We start from the raw sequence: 13,589 nt of genomic DNA, 5'->3' as shown, positions 1-13,589 counted from the left end.
TTTTTAGTCTAGTCAAGTTTCAGTCGACTAAAAGTCTTGAGCATTTTAGTCTTATTTTAGTCAGAATTATCCAAGACTATTTTCGTCTAGTTTTAGTTAATGAAAATTGTATTTTAGTCTCTTTTTAGTAATGCAATTCTATTTAACCCAGTTAATATAGTACAAGTACCTAGTATAGTATAGACAAAACCAAAATGTTCTTTAAGTCACCCTTTTCACAAGTCAAACAAGGTTATCTTATTATTATATTATTGTTACCTTATAGAATCAAGAATACATTCAATTCCAGACACGGCAGACGCTCTGATTTGAATTTACAACATATGTATTTCACATGTAACATGTAAGAAGTACACACACATAAATTTAAATTAAATAAATAGCTTCAAATGACAATGCCAGAAAGAATTGACATTACATTCAAGTTTAACTTAAAGAGAAACAAGGTGCTTGAATGCTCGAGCTACAATAACATAATAAAAAAGTGCAAATAAAATGTGTGTCTGTGACTAGCGTTTTTATTTAGCAAACCACATTTAGTCCCGTTTTTATTCGTCAACAATATTGCATTATATACAGTATTTGATTATAGTTTTCGTCACAACCACCATTTACGTTGCGTCTCGTCTCCGTCACGTGATAAAGGTTCGTTGACGATGATATTTAGTCATAATTTTCGTTGACGAAAGCGACACTAATTGACAGATATGTTTTAATTATCGTATATATGTTTACTTCACCAAACTGGGTCACCTGAACACATCTTGTTGTCTGGGGAGGAGGAGCAGCCTTTTCCACCCAGTGTTTCCAAACTATCTTTCACATCACCGTAAGTCTAAACCCATTTCACATTTGTTCAGTTCATAATCAGAATAACGAGTTGGACTAAAAACTTAAATAGAACACATTTTATTCACATTTTCTATTGTACAGGATACAACCAACACATGAAGTATTCAGGCCTCTAACAGCAGGTCTGGATGTTGAACTGAGGTTGTTGATGCTGAAGGGGTTTAACCCTGCTGTTCAGAGGTACGGCTGGTCTGTTGAGAGGGATGGCTCCTTATATGTAGCCCCTGGGGTCACTGGGAGCTTCGGGGCCTTAGCGACTTGACTAGAAGAGATCGAAAGAGTCGAGAAAACACCACAGGTACTTAAACATTCATTATAAATAGAATATTTGAGTTATTTTAGTTACTTATGCTCAGCACTGGAGCACTTTTATCAGGCGTAATCAGACAGCTATCTTGTGTGTGTGTCACAAAATCTAGTTGAATTTAAGTGTTCACATGGCAAGAATGCCCTTAAAAAAAATACACAGCAAGAACAATTGCTTTTAACATGAGTAACCACAGGAAGTGAGTTTGTCACTGTTTTAGCTAGATGAGGAGCTGCAGGTCCTTACTGCAGCACTCATTGTCAATGGTCATTGTTACTTTAAAAATACACGAGTACTCCAGCCTTCGTCCACTTTTTACCTTAAATCGAGCTACATTAAGATGTCAAAAGAGAGTTGTAACAGAGAATAATCAAATTGTTATCGTACATGGAAATGCATTGAGTCATTTACCTGCCGGCGGTGAGAGCCTTCTGTGAGGACATAACGACAGTGGCGGGCACCGACTCTCTGCGTCCATCTCTGGCGTAGTAGTAGTTATTGGCATACTTGTGGCTCGGGCCTACAGGCAGTTTGGGCGGTGGCTGTGTCCTATAGAAAGATCATTAAAAACCGAATGCTGACAGCACAACTACATATTTATCAACGAGAGCTTGACAACTGGCAGAGATCAGCCGATTCACCTGTGATTCAACATTATCGTATTTAATCTTAGGGTGAAGCTGATGCAGGTGTGCTGCCAGTTCCTGCTCTCACCCGCCAAGTAGGATACCCTACATCAACACATCACTTATTATTAACCGGGTTCTAGGAGTTCTAAGACAATAAAACTGTTTTTAAACAAACTCAGTCTTTTGTCACTTTTGGAGATGCTCTAACGCAGTCATCCAGCCCTTGTAAAAGTCACTCAAATCCTCTCGCTGCCCATTTTTCCTGCTTCTAACACATCAACTTTGAGTACAAAATGTTCACTTGCTGCCTGATATATCCCGCCTACTGACAGGTACCATGAAAACCATATAATCAGTGTTATCCACTGCCCCTGTCAGTAGTTATGTTACGGCTGATTGGTGAATGAAATACAAACTACACAACTCCTCCCAGTGACTGTGGGGTGAAACTGAATGCTCATGTCTGTAATGTTATTGTCTGTCAGCCTCTGTATTATATATATATATCTTCAATTTGTATTTATATTATCCACAGTAATCATTTTTGCACTAGTGTCATTTTCACATACTCTATTAGAGTGACAGCTAGTCTATCACCTCACTGCAGTTTTTTATTCTTATATTCCTCAGTGTGTACGTGTCGTCCACGGTAATGCATACATAAATGATTTATAAAAAAAAAAAATAACTAACTTTTTTTTTTCTAACTAACTATAACTTCTATCTATCTATCTATCTATCTAACTAACTAACTAACTAACTATCTATCTAACTATCTAACTATCTATCTCGGGTAATGCTTACCTCTTTGCAATCTCCTCATATCTCAGCTGCAGTTTGCTTTGCAGGTCATGCTGAGGAAAAGAAAAACACCACAGGATTAACTCCTCTTACTGTTACTGATATCTGCTGAAGAACACTATAAAAGCATTTAATTAACTATCTTCTTCTTCCACTTGTAAGCCATCATTGAACTAGTTAGCTCAACTGGCTAGCGCTGAAAGAAGCAACGTTTGTCGGGTAATTTCGCAGATTTAATTCAACATAAACGAATATTTCTTCACAGTATGTCCTGGCCTGGGATATAAAGTGTATCTCTGTGTTGTGTTTCTTACCCCAGATAAAAGATTTCGCAGCCTCTGGATGATTTTGGTAGCAGTCGCCATGTTTGCTGTTGTGAAGGACACAAGACTTCTTCTGTAATGTGAACAAATGTTTCCTCTGCACCTTACTGACACCTGGCGGTCTGGAGAGGAAACTACACCGTTAGATTATAATAATAAAAGTGAATTATGTATTTGTGGCCAGCATTAAGCAAAATGTTTTTTAAAAATTGCATGCATTTAGTCTAGTTTGTTATCTGATTATTGTAATTTGAATTTTACTAATATGATATGTGAAGTAAAGTCTGTGTAAAATGTGTCTCAACCTGCTTGTTGTGTATGTACCAAACTATTATCCACATCAGAGCTGTCTAAGAGCACTAATAGGGGAGAGTGGGGTAAGGTGAGCCATTTTTCATATTTAGGATCACTACATCAAGGCAATCCTAGTTTTGTCGCTAACTAATATATCTGCATATATTTCAGGATGTTGTGCATCCCTTCAAACAAACAAAATGAGTGTAAACAAAACTGTTTTGATGATATAGCATGTCCAAAAAAAAAGTGGTCTTGTGGCTCAATTTATAACCTCATGTTGTAGCTCATAGATACCACAATAGATACAACAAAAAAACACATTTAAATGATCCATTTTGGTCTAAAACACAATTCTCAAGAAACTTATGATAGACTAAATTCACTTTCAAGAGTGAAAAATAATTTTTTAAAAATAAATATCTAACCATTTTACCCATGTGGTTCTTACATTCACAGGCTCCATGAAATGATGCCTTCCTCCTAAATATTTGGTCACATGATCAAAGTTTTTTACTATTTCCTAGCAACAAGGGGTGGCTCAACTTACCCCACTCTCCCCTATGTGACTCAACAACGTTTTCTGTGTGGTAAACAATGACAAAGTGCATAAAACTCAACCACCAGTGGAGACAGTCTGAGGCAAAGAGAAATACAAATTTTATTTGTTGCACAAGAAAACACAGTACAGGGGCGACAACGCCGGTATACCATGCAATCAAGTATTACAGATGTGTGCTTGTCTCATGCAGCATGCACTGAACAGAAGAGTCCACGGGGAGAACACATGCACATGTACAACAGTTTGACTGCCAGTTTGTTCTTTTCAGAGTGAGTTTAACACCAGCTGAGAATCCCGTCTTTGCTGACCTCCAGTGGCTGAAGGTACCGTACCGCTGTTTAAATGTGGTTATAGAGCTTCTAAACAGACTCGAGGCTTTCAACCAGTAGAGATCAAACATCGACTACACTTACATTCATATCAGAAACCAGGTTATTTGGGGGGGGGGATAAATCAGGTATACGTGCACTGTAAAGAGGATTCTCCCAAACCACCTGCCATATCATTTTGGAACAAAGAATAGCATATTTTATGTGTGGTAGTGACGTATTCTTTAACTATGAAGCCTTTTTACAGTACAGTGTAGAGTTTAGGTTTGTCCCTTACTGTGTGCATGAATGTGATGTGTACAAATAGTGTTAAATCAGCTAAATAAATGCCCCTCTAGTATAATATGCCCCTCTAGTATAATACTGTTTCACTCATCCCTCTGCAGCATTACTTTCCCTGTATGACACCTTTTTCATGCAAATGGGCACAAGTGTTTACACGGCCAAGAAATCAGTTTTTCCAGCAGAAATCTATCTGTGTTAACCAAGTTTCCTTTCATCCCTTAGTCCAGTCAATAAAACTGGGTTGATCCTGTATGTAACCTCTGGACACAGGCATTTTCAAAAAGCTGGCGATAAACCAGTAACTTAAGTGCATGTAAGAACACTAAATGCTTCTCAGCTTGGTACTAACTCACTCTTTATGAACAGATTCAAAAGAACAAAACAAAAACAGATATGTCACGTCTTTGAATGTTATTTTCTTTCATGGTATCAAAGAGGGTAGTTTCATCATATATAGCCACAGGATAAAAAAAAAATTAATAATAATGTCTGTACAGTACATAGCATGTTTGTTCATTGTAAACAATTCTGTCAGACTGCAAAAATAACTGAGTCGTTCAGTGACGTGATCTCTCCGCGCTGACGCGACAATAGCATCCTGTAAAGGTCGTCATCGTGAGATTTAAGGACTTTTCTTTAAGGAGGAAGAAGGACTTAGGTAACACATCAACAATTCTGATTCAAGACTCAAGAGAAAGTCAGTAAAAAAAAAAAAAAAAAAAAAACACTGACAAATAAGACGATAAACCTCAAAACTCTGTAGTGGAAAAATGTGAAGTATACTGTTCTGAATCCCAGCAAGGTCGTTTGTAAAAACAGCACATTCCCTCAAATGAAGACTTCCCAAAATCCTGGTGCCTCAAATTGTAATTGTCATTGTGCATATCATGTTCTTATAACTCATATGGAATTATACATCCTTGTTATCAAAATATACATCAAAATTTGTACAATACAAAGACATAAAACATTTGTTCAAAGAAGCCCTGGGTTTGGATTCAATGTAAGGGTTTCCCTCTGCCATTTTCAGTTTACCTTCAACATTCACTTACAAAATTCATGTTAAAATACATTAGTGCACGTTTCCCCTCGATGTAAACATCACTACACAGTAAATTAAGTAGGAACAGGTCTTTTAGGCATGGTGTCTCGTGGAAAAATAAACAAAAGACAAAAGCTACCGTTTCAGGAAAGAAAACTCCAACAATACACGAGGATCCGAAACATTTCCAGGTACAAAATGTCTTGTTGCTATAGGTAAGAAAAGACAACAATAAATATAACAAAAAGATATTCCCTCCAGGCTCTGAAGAAGACAAAGACTTCAATTTGGCTGCTCAATGTTTTCCTGCATGCTTTGATTAGAACAAGTTATTACAGCCAGACACAGAGCCATGCTGAACCAGTGTTTACACAAGTGTGCAGGAACATACGAAACTAATTAGAGGTACCTCTGTGATACCGTATCACAACAAGTTTATATCGAGTAGCCACGAAGCAAAGTGTCGTGTTCTGCAACATCCAGAACTTCATTTCTTATAAGATGTTGTCGAGATCGCGATACCAGTGGGGAAAAAAACACAAGTACTTTGAAAACATCTTCAGTTGAGAGTACATACAACACAAAAACACGGTTTCAACTGACATCTCGGTCTTCATAGATATGGCTTGGAGGACACTGCACTGATATCATGGCACATAACACCCTTTTTTTTTAAACGGGCTTCATTGTGTCTTTATGACAGATTGTACTTTAAAGTCATACCTGGACGGTGGCAGGGTGCAATATTACCCTGCACTGATTGGCTCCACATTTAAGAATGATGCCGTGACCGTAAATTCACACTGCACGAAACATGATCAACAAGTCACTGGAAGTACTAATATATCTTACAAATGTGATGACGTTGTCAGAGAAACATGGGCACAACTAATCTTTTCATGTCCGTCTTCCATCAGACAACCATTAATTATTCTGCACCTCTTCTTTCATGAAAAATTGTTTTGCAAAATGGAAGACTTCTAGCTGTGCAAAGCTTCTCAGTTTGGAGCAACTTTCAAACGTGAGCAGTTTTTTTTTCTTCCTGCACGCTAATCAGTGCTCGGCAGCTTCAATGTTTTCTTCTAGGATGTAGTGCTATTAAAGGCAGAAGCAAAGCAGCAAAAACAGTTGTAATTTGTAGCTACAACTTCAGAGTTCAGCTCACAATTGATCAGAATATGACACATCAACCATGTTGCTCACAGTGTGAACCAAAGGTCACTCTTAGGTTTATGGAGATCAAAAATAATAGCAGTATCACACTATTGTAGGCGGCACTGTTCAGATCTAAGGTGATGCTAAGAAGGAGGAAAAAAATAACTTCTTCTAAAATGACTTCTTGTAACTTTTGGTCCTTCAACAACAGTGCCCAGCATTATCAAACTACTCTGTACCGCGACTATGTATGTGTTATATATATATAAAATCCAGTCAAAAGACATAAAACAACATTTTATGGATACAAAAATGTTGAGCCTTGGCTATTCAACCAATGAGAACTTCCCTCTTTCCCAGTTACTAACTCATCATAGTTTACAAATGTAATAAATAAGACCAGAACATCTGCAATGCCTTGAGTCAAATATTTACAATTACAAAATTCAAGTAAAATCTTCTCCCACACGCTCTCAGCCAGACAAGTTTGTAAATGAGTTTACAACTTTTTGACAGACTTGAAAGAAAAGATATGAGCAGTTTAAAATGAGTGCAGTGGCAAGTTGTCACTTTCTCAGATGGCCTTTTTGTGGATTTTCCTCTCTGCATGCAGGCTTCTTTGTTGATGGTCCAGCCTGAGGACCAGTAGAGACGATTTCTGATGCCTGACTGCAGACAGGACGTCCCACCTGTTGAGATGTAGGGACGCTCACCTCCAGCTCAGCTATCTCGTTGGTTTCTTCTCCATCTGAACACGGCTCCCACTCATCCTGCTCGCTCTCTGTTGAGCCCTGTACAGCAATCTGGGGCACCAGTGTGAACCTCCTCACCACCGGCACTTCCAGCTCCACCTCCTCGCTGGTTTGTGGTCTAGTGAGCATCCAGGCCATCCTGTGCTGCTGCTGCTGATGTTGTGTTTGGGCTCCTGCAGCTGTGGTGGTCACTGTGACCGTGGTGCTGGTTTTCTCCTCTGGCTCGTCAAAGCTCACCTCCTGCACCGCCTCCTGTTTCTTAAAGGAGTCCCGCCGCTCTGATAGGTTGAGCTTTCGCATCACGACCAGCTGCTCTGATCGTTCAATCCCAGAGTCCCTCATCCTCTGGCTGCAAATGTATCCCCCGAGCCTGCTGTGATCAGCCCCAATGTAGGAGCTTCCGCAGGCACCGTCTGCCTCCGAGTCACCCAGCAGGTCACCCTCACCGTAAAACGGCACTTCCAGCGTGTGCCTGCGGGGGGCGTACGACTTCTTATCAGCATGATACACACCAGACAGCTTCTCAGCTGACTGTACCCTCTTCAGCAGAGGAGATCGAGGTGGCTCAGCGCTGCGGGGCCGGACAATGTGTCTGACGATTGTGGGTGGGGACAGGGTTTTGCCATGGTAAGTGTGAAGGGTTTTGGCGAAGCCTGAGAGCGGAGAAGGAGAGCGCTGTGGAGAGAGAGGCTGGGTGGAAGATGAGGAGGAGTTGCAGGCCAGGGGTGAGGGGGGGATGTTGCTGGTTGACTTCCGGCGGCCCACCTTGGTGTAGCGCTGCGTGCTGAGTTTGGAGCCCAGGCCGTGGAGAGAGCTGGGCCGGATGTGTGCAGCGGGAGAACTGGGAGAGCTGGAGCAAGGAGATGTGCTCTGAGGGGAGTTATTGTCTGGGAAGCAGAGGAAAAACAGTTTCAAATATTGTACATCATAGGTTGCAGAGCCAGGTTTCTAAAAGATGCTCACAATGCCACCATCATCTTGTATAATTCTGAAGCCACACTGAGCTCACCAAAGGCCTGATGGTCGGGAGCTGGGCTCCGGCAGGGTGTGGAGGGGCCGGGAGACAGGCTGTGTGTCGGGGAGCCTGGTAGACTCTCGCTAGAAGAAACTGAGTGGTGGAGACCTGAGGAGAAGCTGCGACTGCTGTGCATCACTGTGCTCTGCTTGGACAACTTCTTCAAAATGCTTCTTCGCCTGGAGGAAGAAGAGAAGAAGAGTCACACGCGATATTGTGTACAGTAGTCAGAGCAGTGGCACTAGGGGGATATTCTGATGGCCTGTGAATATTGTGATGTTTATTGTGTTTTTATCACAACATCAAAACGCATCTTGAATTTTTAAATTGATTGACTGCTTTTTATTTCTTCTGTTTTTAAAGAATACACAGAACTACTAAGTCCACGTTTTTTGTATACATTTAAATAACAATAAAACCATATACATTTTCAAAATATTAAATTCTTAAAAATAAAGTACAAACGCTGCACTGACATAAATGTTGAGGGAAAATATTCACCAGTACAACAGAACATACCGTTCAGTGACTGTAATGTAAGCTGCTACTAAACTCTACTTATAGGCATCCAACACTAGAGGGAGACTGAGCCTTTTGCAGGTTGGTGCAGGTTCGTCTTTCTGAAGACCTCACAGAGTAAACAAACGATGAGTAACACTGCAGAGCTGCAGGGACCAGCAGAAAACCAAACCTCGGATTCTCACCTGTCGTAATTATCTCTCCTCTTGCTCTTCTTGCTGCGACGAGCCATCTTGCCTTTGTGTTTGGTCTTTCGAGCAGGACCCACTTTGATTGACGTGTTCTCAAGTGCTATGGTCTGAAGCGCCACCTTGCTGCCACTCTGTACATTTCATAGGGAGCATAGAATGATTAATGCAAAATGCAGCTTAAACTGAATATCAACCCGAACACATGACGATAACCTGCCACAGCAGTCTGAGTGAGTTGCTGTACCTTCAGTAGTAATTCTATCATCTCAGGGTGGACCAGGCCTTGGACAGACTCTCCATTCACGTGGGTGATAAGGTCTCCAGTGCAGAGACCAGCCTGGTGAGCCGGACTGCCCTCCTCCACACTCTGTTAAAACAGCAACACAGTGAGAGTGGGGAGAGTTTTATTTGAGCGTTACATAACCAGCTTTTTATACCTCGCTCTTCTGGTTTAGTGTCATCAGAGTAAAGCACATTACTTGACATGGACACATGACATTTAAAACAAGGACTAGTTAACTATGTGACAGACAGGAGATTTAAATCTTGTAGTGACACCCACCGACACCATGTGATGCACTGTGTAGACGTCACTGTCGCCCATGTAGACTCGGATTGCCTGCAGGGTGAAGCCATACTTCTTCCCTGAGGTGTGGATGACAATGGGAGGCCTCAGGCTGCCGGGGCTGAGCGACAGGTCCCGGCTGGGGGAGGAGTCGCGGGACGAAGGGTTGGAGGACAGGGAGCGTGGGGAGATGGGACTGGGCTGGAGGCCACCGGGCGAGTCATCTGAAACAAACACGGGCCCATTTTCCTCTTAATTAACAGAATAATTCAGAGCTTCCTGCCTCAGAAAGGGTTTTTATGAAAAGTCGCAGTTGTGTAAATAACATGTAAATAGTAAATTGAGCCATGAATATTTGTCAGTTATTGTTTTTGTAAATATTTCTAACCATATAAATTTGAAGTATAGAGTTTCAGTACAGTACTCAGTTACTTTCTTTATGGCGTTCTAAGTACAGGGTTGTTTTACTTCCACGATTACAAATATTAGAAGGTATTACAAGCTTGGATTTTGTTGGTGACGCATCTAACTTTTTGATTCCACATGAATCACAGATTGTAGCAGCAAAGGTGTTATCACTTCGTGCAGCACTTAGCACAAGTGGCTCATTGTCACGTTCATTCTGTCTTCTGCTTGACCTTGAGGTGTTGATGAGAACCTTCTCTACCTGTAGTGATGATGAGAGACAGGGCTGAGACAGAGGCTGACTTGGGAACCTTCCCTCCGCAGGGAAGCCTCTGTCGGTCCGGTGTCTCCAGCTGGTTACCGAAGCGTCGAGGGCCGGCTGGGTCCTTGGGGGAGGAGTGTTTAGCCCCAGTGCTGTTGCTTCGAATCCTGATCCTCCGAAGGTTTGACACAACCACCTCAGCTGCGGGTAAGAAAGGTTAAAAAGGTAAAAAACATGTAAATATGCTCACTGTTCGTGCCTCTAATAGTAGCACTGATACATGTTAATACAGAAATGTCAAAAACATCACCGTCAGTCTGGATTTACCTTCATCATCCGTGGAGAGGGCAAAGCGGGGCATCGTCTCCAGGCTATGGGTGCTGCTCATCACCAGAGGACTGGTGCTCCTCTCAGACTGGGAGGAGCTGGAAGAGGCCCGAGGGCGAAGGCTACAAACAGACAAAGACCAGTCGGACGGGTAAATCAACTAGATCAAGAGTCCAAGTGATCACACAACTCACCAACACTGTGTTTTCATTGCTTGCTGCTTTTACAGATAGAAGAGAATTCTTAATTTATAAGACAGGTTACCCATTAATTTCATAGGGTTTTTTGGCAGCAATTCTACATGTAACCTGGCAACAAAGAGCTAAACAAAACAAGAAATCAACACAAAGATGACCTTAACTTAACCCCAAAAAGATATGACAGGAATAAAATCAGCCTACCTGGCCATACGTCCAGCATGCCTGCGCTCCACGCTGCCCTCTGCTGGGCTCGGGGAAGGACTGAGTCCTCCTATGTCCCCGCGGTCCTCCTTGTCCTCACTGTGGCTGCGGTCAGAGGAGAAACTCAGGTTCGACGGTGTCGCCAGATGTTCTGTGCTGCTGTAAACCTAAAAGGTCGAATAGGAGAGTCGGTGTGAAATAGAGGGAGGATTACTGAAGAGCTTCCAGATGATGTAACAGTCTAGCTGACACACTCGAGGCCCTCTACTCTTTGGTAAACATGTGACTTAACCCGAGAGCACTGAACAGACACGGTTTACTTCTCTGCTGTTTTAGTCTGAAAACGGATAATTTCATCATCTTAAGCACAAATGAATTTGTTTATGCACATTTTCCACACACTGAGCAGTCAGTTTGTTGGTTAAAAACAATTTTATTATGACTGTCCAGTACAGGTACAACTGTAGTACAACTGGGCTAATTAATAACGCATAACACAGTTGGACAGCTTGGCAATAGTTACCTTTTACTCAATGACAACATGTGTCCTTCAATTATGAGAAAATACCGTAAGTAAATAAACATCCATAGAAATATTTTCTAACAAATTCCTCAAAGGGCTGAACACTTTTTGAAACTCCAAAGCTCTTGTCTTCCAACACATGTAGTCCATACCTTGCTGAAGCGATGCGACCAGGAAGAAAACTGTTTGATTTCCAAGGAAGACTCTTCATCATTTGTTTCCTCATCCTCGTCAGATGCCAAATGATGGTAACGCTCTGAACGAGCTGAAAACAGGAAGAGAAGACAGTGTTATACAAGTTTCTGTTTTGTCAATTGTTATGCTGGACATTTATATATCACAAGAGAGGTCTTAAACATCCATAAAATATGCTGTACTTTGCTGTCACAGCAGTAGATACAGTTATTAGGTTTAAGGTAGGAGAAAACACACTCTGAAGTCAGCACTGATTAGAATAAAGTTGATATAATCTCAATTGTAACCTACTGTCAAAGTAACTGGTGTCGTCCTCCGCCTCCAACTGAGGGATGAATTCAGCTTTCTGCCTCAGGAGTCCATTCCAGTCAAAACCCAGAAAGAAGGGGTGCTGTTTGACCTCTGAGGCGCCACCTATAACAACACAGTTTTCACAGCCAATGAAATACTGGATAAAGTTTTAAAAACAAAAAATGTATTTAATACAAAGCCTAAAATAATAATTATTATTATTATTTTAAATTCTGGCTTCAAGAATGTTATAATTATGTTTAGGCAAAAGTCACCATTTTAATTTTCCACTTTCTACAAAATCTTTAGGATTGAAAGAAAACCCCCTCATTTTTCAGTATCAGCCTGTATCAAACACCATCTGCAGCTTTTGTCATGTGTTAATCAGCAGCAAACTGAGCATTACCAGTTCCCAGTCGGTCTAAAGGACTCTGTCTGAGCAAGCGGGTGATCAGGTCCTGGGCATCAGAAGGTAAGGCATCGTCTCCTTCTGGCCATATGATTTCATCTGCCAAAAACAGAAAAACAAGCTGTACTGACGATCACAAATAAAAGCACAAAATATCTACAACATATCATCTGATAGTGTCGCAGTGCTCAAAACTCAGTACAGTTTATATCATTATTCTATCTATAATGCAAGGTACTGTTTTGTAAGTAGAGTTTGACAACAAATGAGATTATACCAAGATGTAAATTTATGCTTACAAGGATTTGGAAACGACATAAGAAAACAGCTCCTCTACTTCTTCTAATAATTTATCTCACTTTGCTGCTCACCACTGACAACTTGTCCAAAAAGCTCTTCAGGTGTGTCTCCAAAGAACGGAACACATCCGACCAGGAATTCATAGAGTATGATCCCCATCGCCCACCAGTCCACTGGCTTTCCATAGCCCTGCCTGAGGATCACCTCTGGGGCGATGTACTCTGGAGTGCCACACACCTGCACAAGCAGACCAACACAGGTGAGTTTAGGGGAACAGAAACAACTGCTTACATAAGCACTGCTGTAGCCAATTAGTTTTATTTGTCTCACATGGAGATGTTTCAGAAGAGTCTCACCTGTTTGTCAACAAACTCTCTTGTGTCTTTCTCCATGTGACCCTCGTACAGGTTGGTGGTCATGTTCATCAGGCCGATTTTAGACAGGCCAAAGTCCGTCAGCTTGATGTGGCCCATGGATGTAATCAACAAACTGTAAGGTGGGGAAAGAAGAAAAAAAAAAAGTTATTACCTCAAAGTGTATTTTACTTTTGAATGGTCAATACTTTTGCCAAATTCTGCAAGCAAATGCCAGATTGCAATATAAAAGGGACTCGATGTGCATAATCACAGAACAGACCAAGTATTTTTTAGTAATTTAAGAGATCCCCTCCGCTCTCTCTCTCTCTCTCTCATCCCCAAAAGACATCTATTCCTTCGACCTCATTAAAATCCAGAATCTATGAATTTTCCTGAATCCAGATTGATTTTTAATGTGCACAGAGAAACTTTCCACTTTCAGCAGATAATTTATAGTTATAGTAGTTGTTTTTATACCTTTTAAAGCGCTATATAAAAT

General features: G+C 41.1%; 2 protein-coding genes across 5 annotated transcripts in view; both read right to left on the bottom strand.

Annotated features, from left to right (window-relative positions):
- Positions 1 to 893: 893 nt before the first annotated feature.
- Positions 894 to 3,011, bottom strand: ndufa7 (NADH:ubiquinone oxidoreductase subunit A7). Its single transcript, XM_051376675.1, has 4 exons — positions 2,904 to 3,011; positions 2,593 to 2,642; positions 1,571 to 1,708; positions 894 to 1,114 (listed from the first exon to the last, which is right to left on the bottom strand). The coding sequence occupies exons 1-4, from the start codon at positions 2,952 to 2,954 to the stop codon at positions 1,027 to 1,029; spliced, it is 327 nt and encodes a 108-aa protein (XP_051232635.1). The 5' UTR covers positions 2,955 to 3,011; the 3' UTR covers positions 894 to 1,026.
- An 833-nt stretch (positions 3,012 to 3,844) lies between these two features.
- mast3b (microtubule associated serine/threonine kinase 3b) overlaps positions 3,845 to 13,589 on the bottom strand; it is a 36,135-nt gene continuing 26,390 nt past the window's right edge. For all 4 annotated transcript variants that reach the window (XM_051376594.1, XM_051376595.1, XM_051376596.1 and 1 more), the window contains 13 exons: positions 13,091 to 13,223; positions 12,806 to 12,971; positions 12,432 to 12,533; positions 12,026 to 12,148; positions 11,692 to 11,804; positions 11,017 to 11,183; positions 10,616 to 10,737; positions 10,289 to 10,489; positions 9,619 to 9,845; positions 9,301 to 9,423; positions 9,051 to 9,187; positions 8,341 to 8,525; positions 3,845 to 8,218 (listed from right to left, as the gene is read on the bottom strand). In XM_051376594.1, the coding sequence (XP_051232554.1) occupies positions 7,146 to 8,218; positions 8,341 to 8,525; positions 9,051 to 9,187; positions 9,301 to 9,423; positions 9,619 to 9,845; positions 10,289 to 10,489; positions 10,616 to 10,737; positions 11,017 to 11,183; positions 11,692 to 11,804; positions 12,026 to 12,148; positions 12,432 to 12,533; positions 12,806 to 12,971; positions 13,091 to 13,223 (2,872 nt within the window). In that variant the 3' untranslated portion in view covers positions 3,845 to 7,145. The remainder of the gene's footprint in view (positions 8,219 to 8,340; positions 8,526 to 9,050; positions 9,188 to 9,300; positions 9,424 to 9,618; positions 9,846 to 10,288; positions 10,490 to 10,615; positions 10,738 to 11,016; positions 11,184 to 11,691; positions 11,805 to 12,025; positions 12,149 to 12,431; positions 12,534 to 12,805; positions 12,972 to 13,090; positions 13,224 to 13,589) is intronic.

This window comes from Dicentrarchus labrax, unplaced genomic scaffold, assembly GCF_905237075.1.
Source record: "Dicentrarchus labrax unplaced genomic scaffold, dlabrax2021, whole genome shotgun sequence".
NCBI classification, from domain to species: domain Eukaryota; kingdom Metazoa; phylum Chordata; class Actinopteri; family Moronidae; genus Dicentrarchus; species Dicentrarchus labrax.
Note: the sequence above shows the minus strand (reverse complement) of the source record. Positions and strands in the feature narration are given on the sequence as shown.

What these genes read in the sequence shown, in the direction of transcription:
- ndufa7 (XM_051376675.1), bottom strand. Translation starts at nt 2,954, where the DNA reads ATGGCGACTGCTACCAAAATCATCCAGAGGCTGCGAAATCTTTTATCT. An exon ending in TGCGAAATCTTTTATCTGGG is followed by an intron (nt 2,643 to 2,903) that starts GTAAGAAACACA and finishes TCTTTTCCTCAG; the next exon opens with CATGACCTGCAAAGCAAACT. An exon ending in AAGGCTCTCACCGCCGGCAG is followed by an intron (nt 1,115 to 1,570) that starts GTAAATGACTCA and finishes GATCTCTTCTAG; the next exon opens with TCAAGTCGCTAAGGCCCCGA.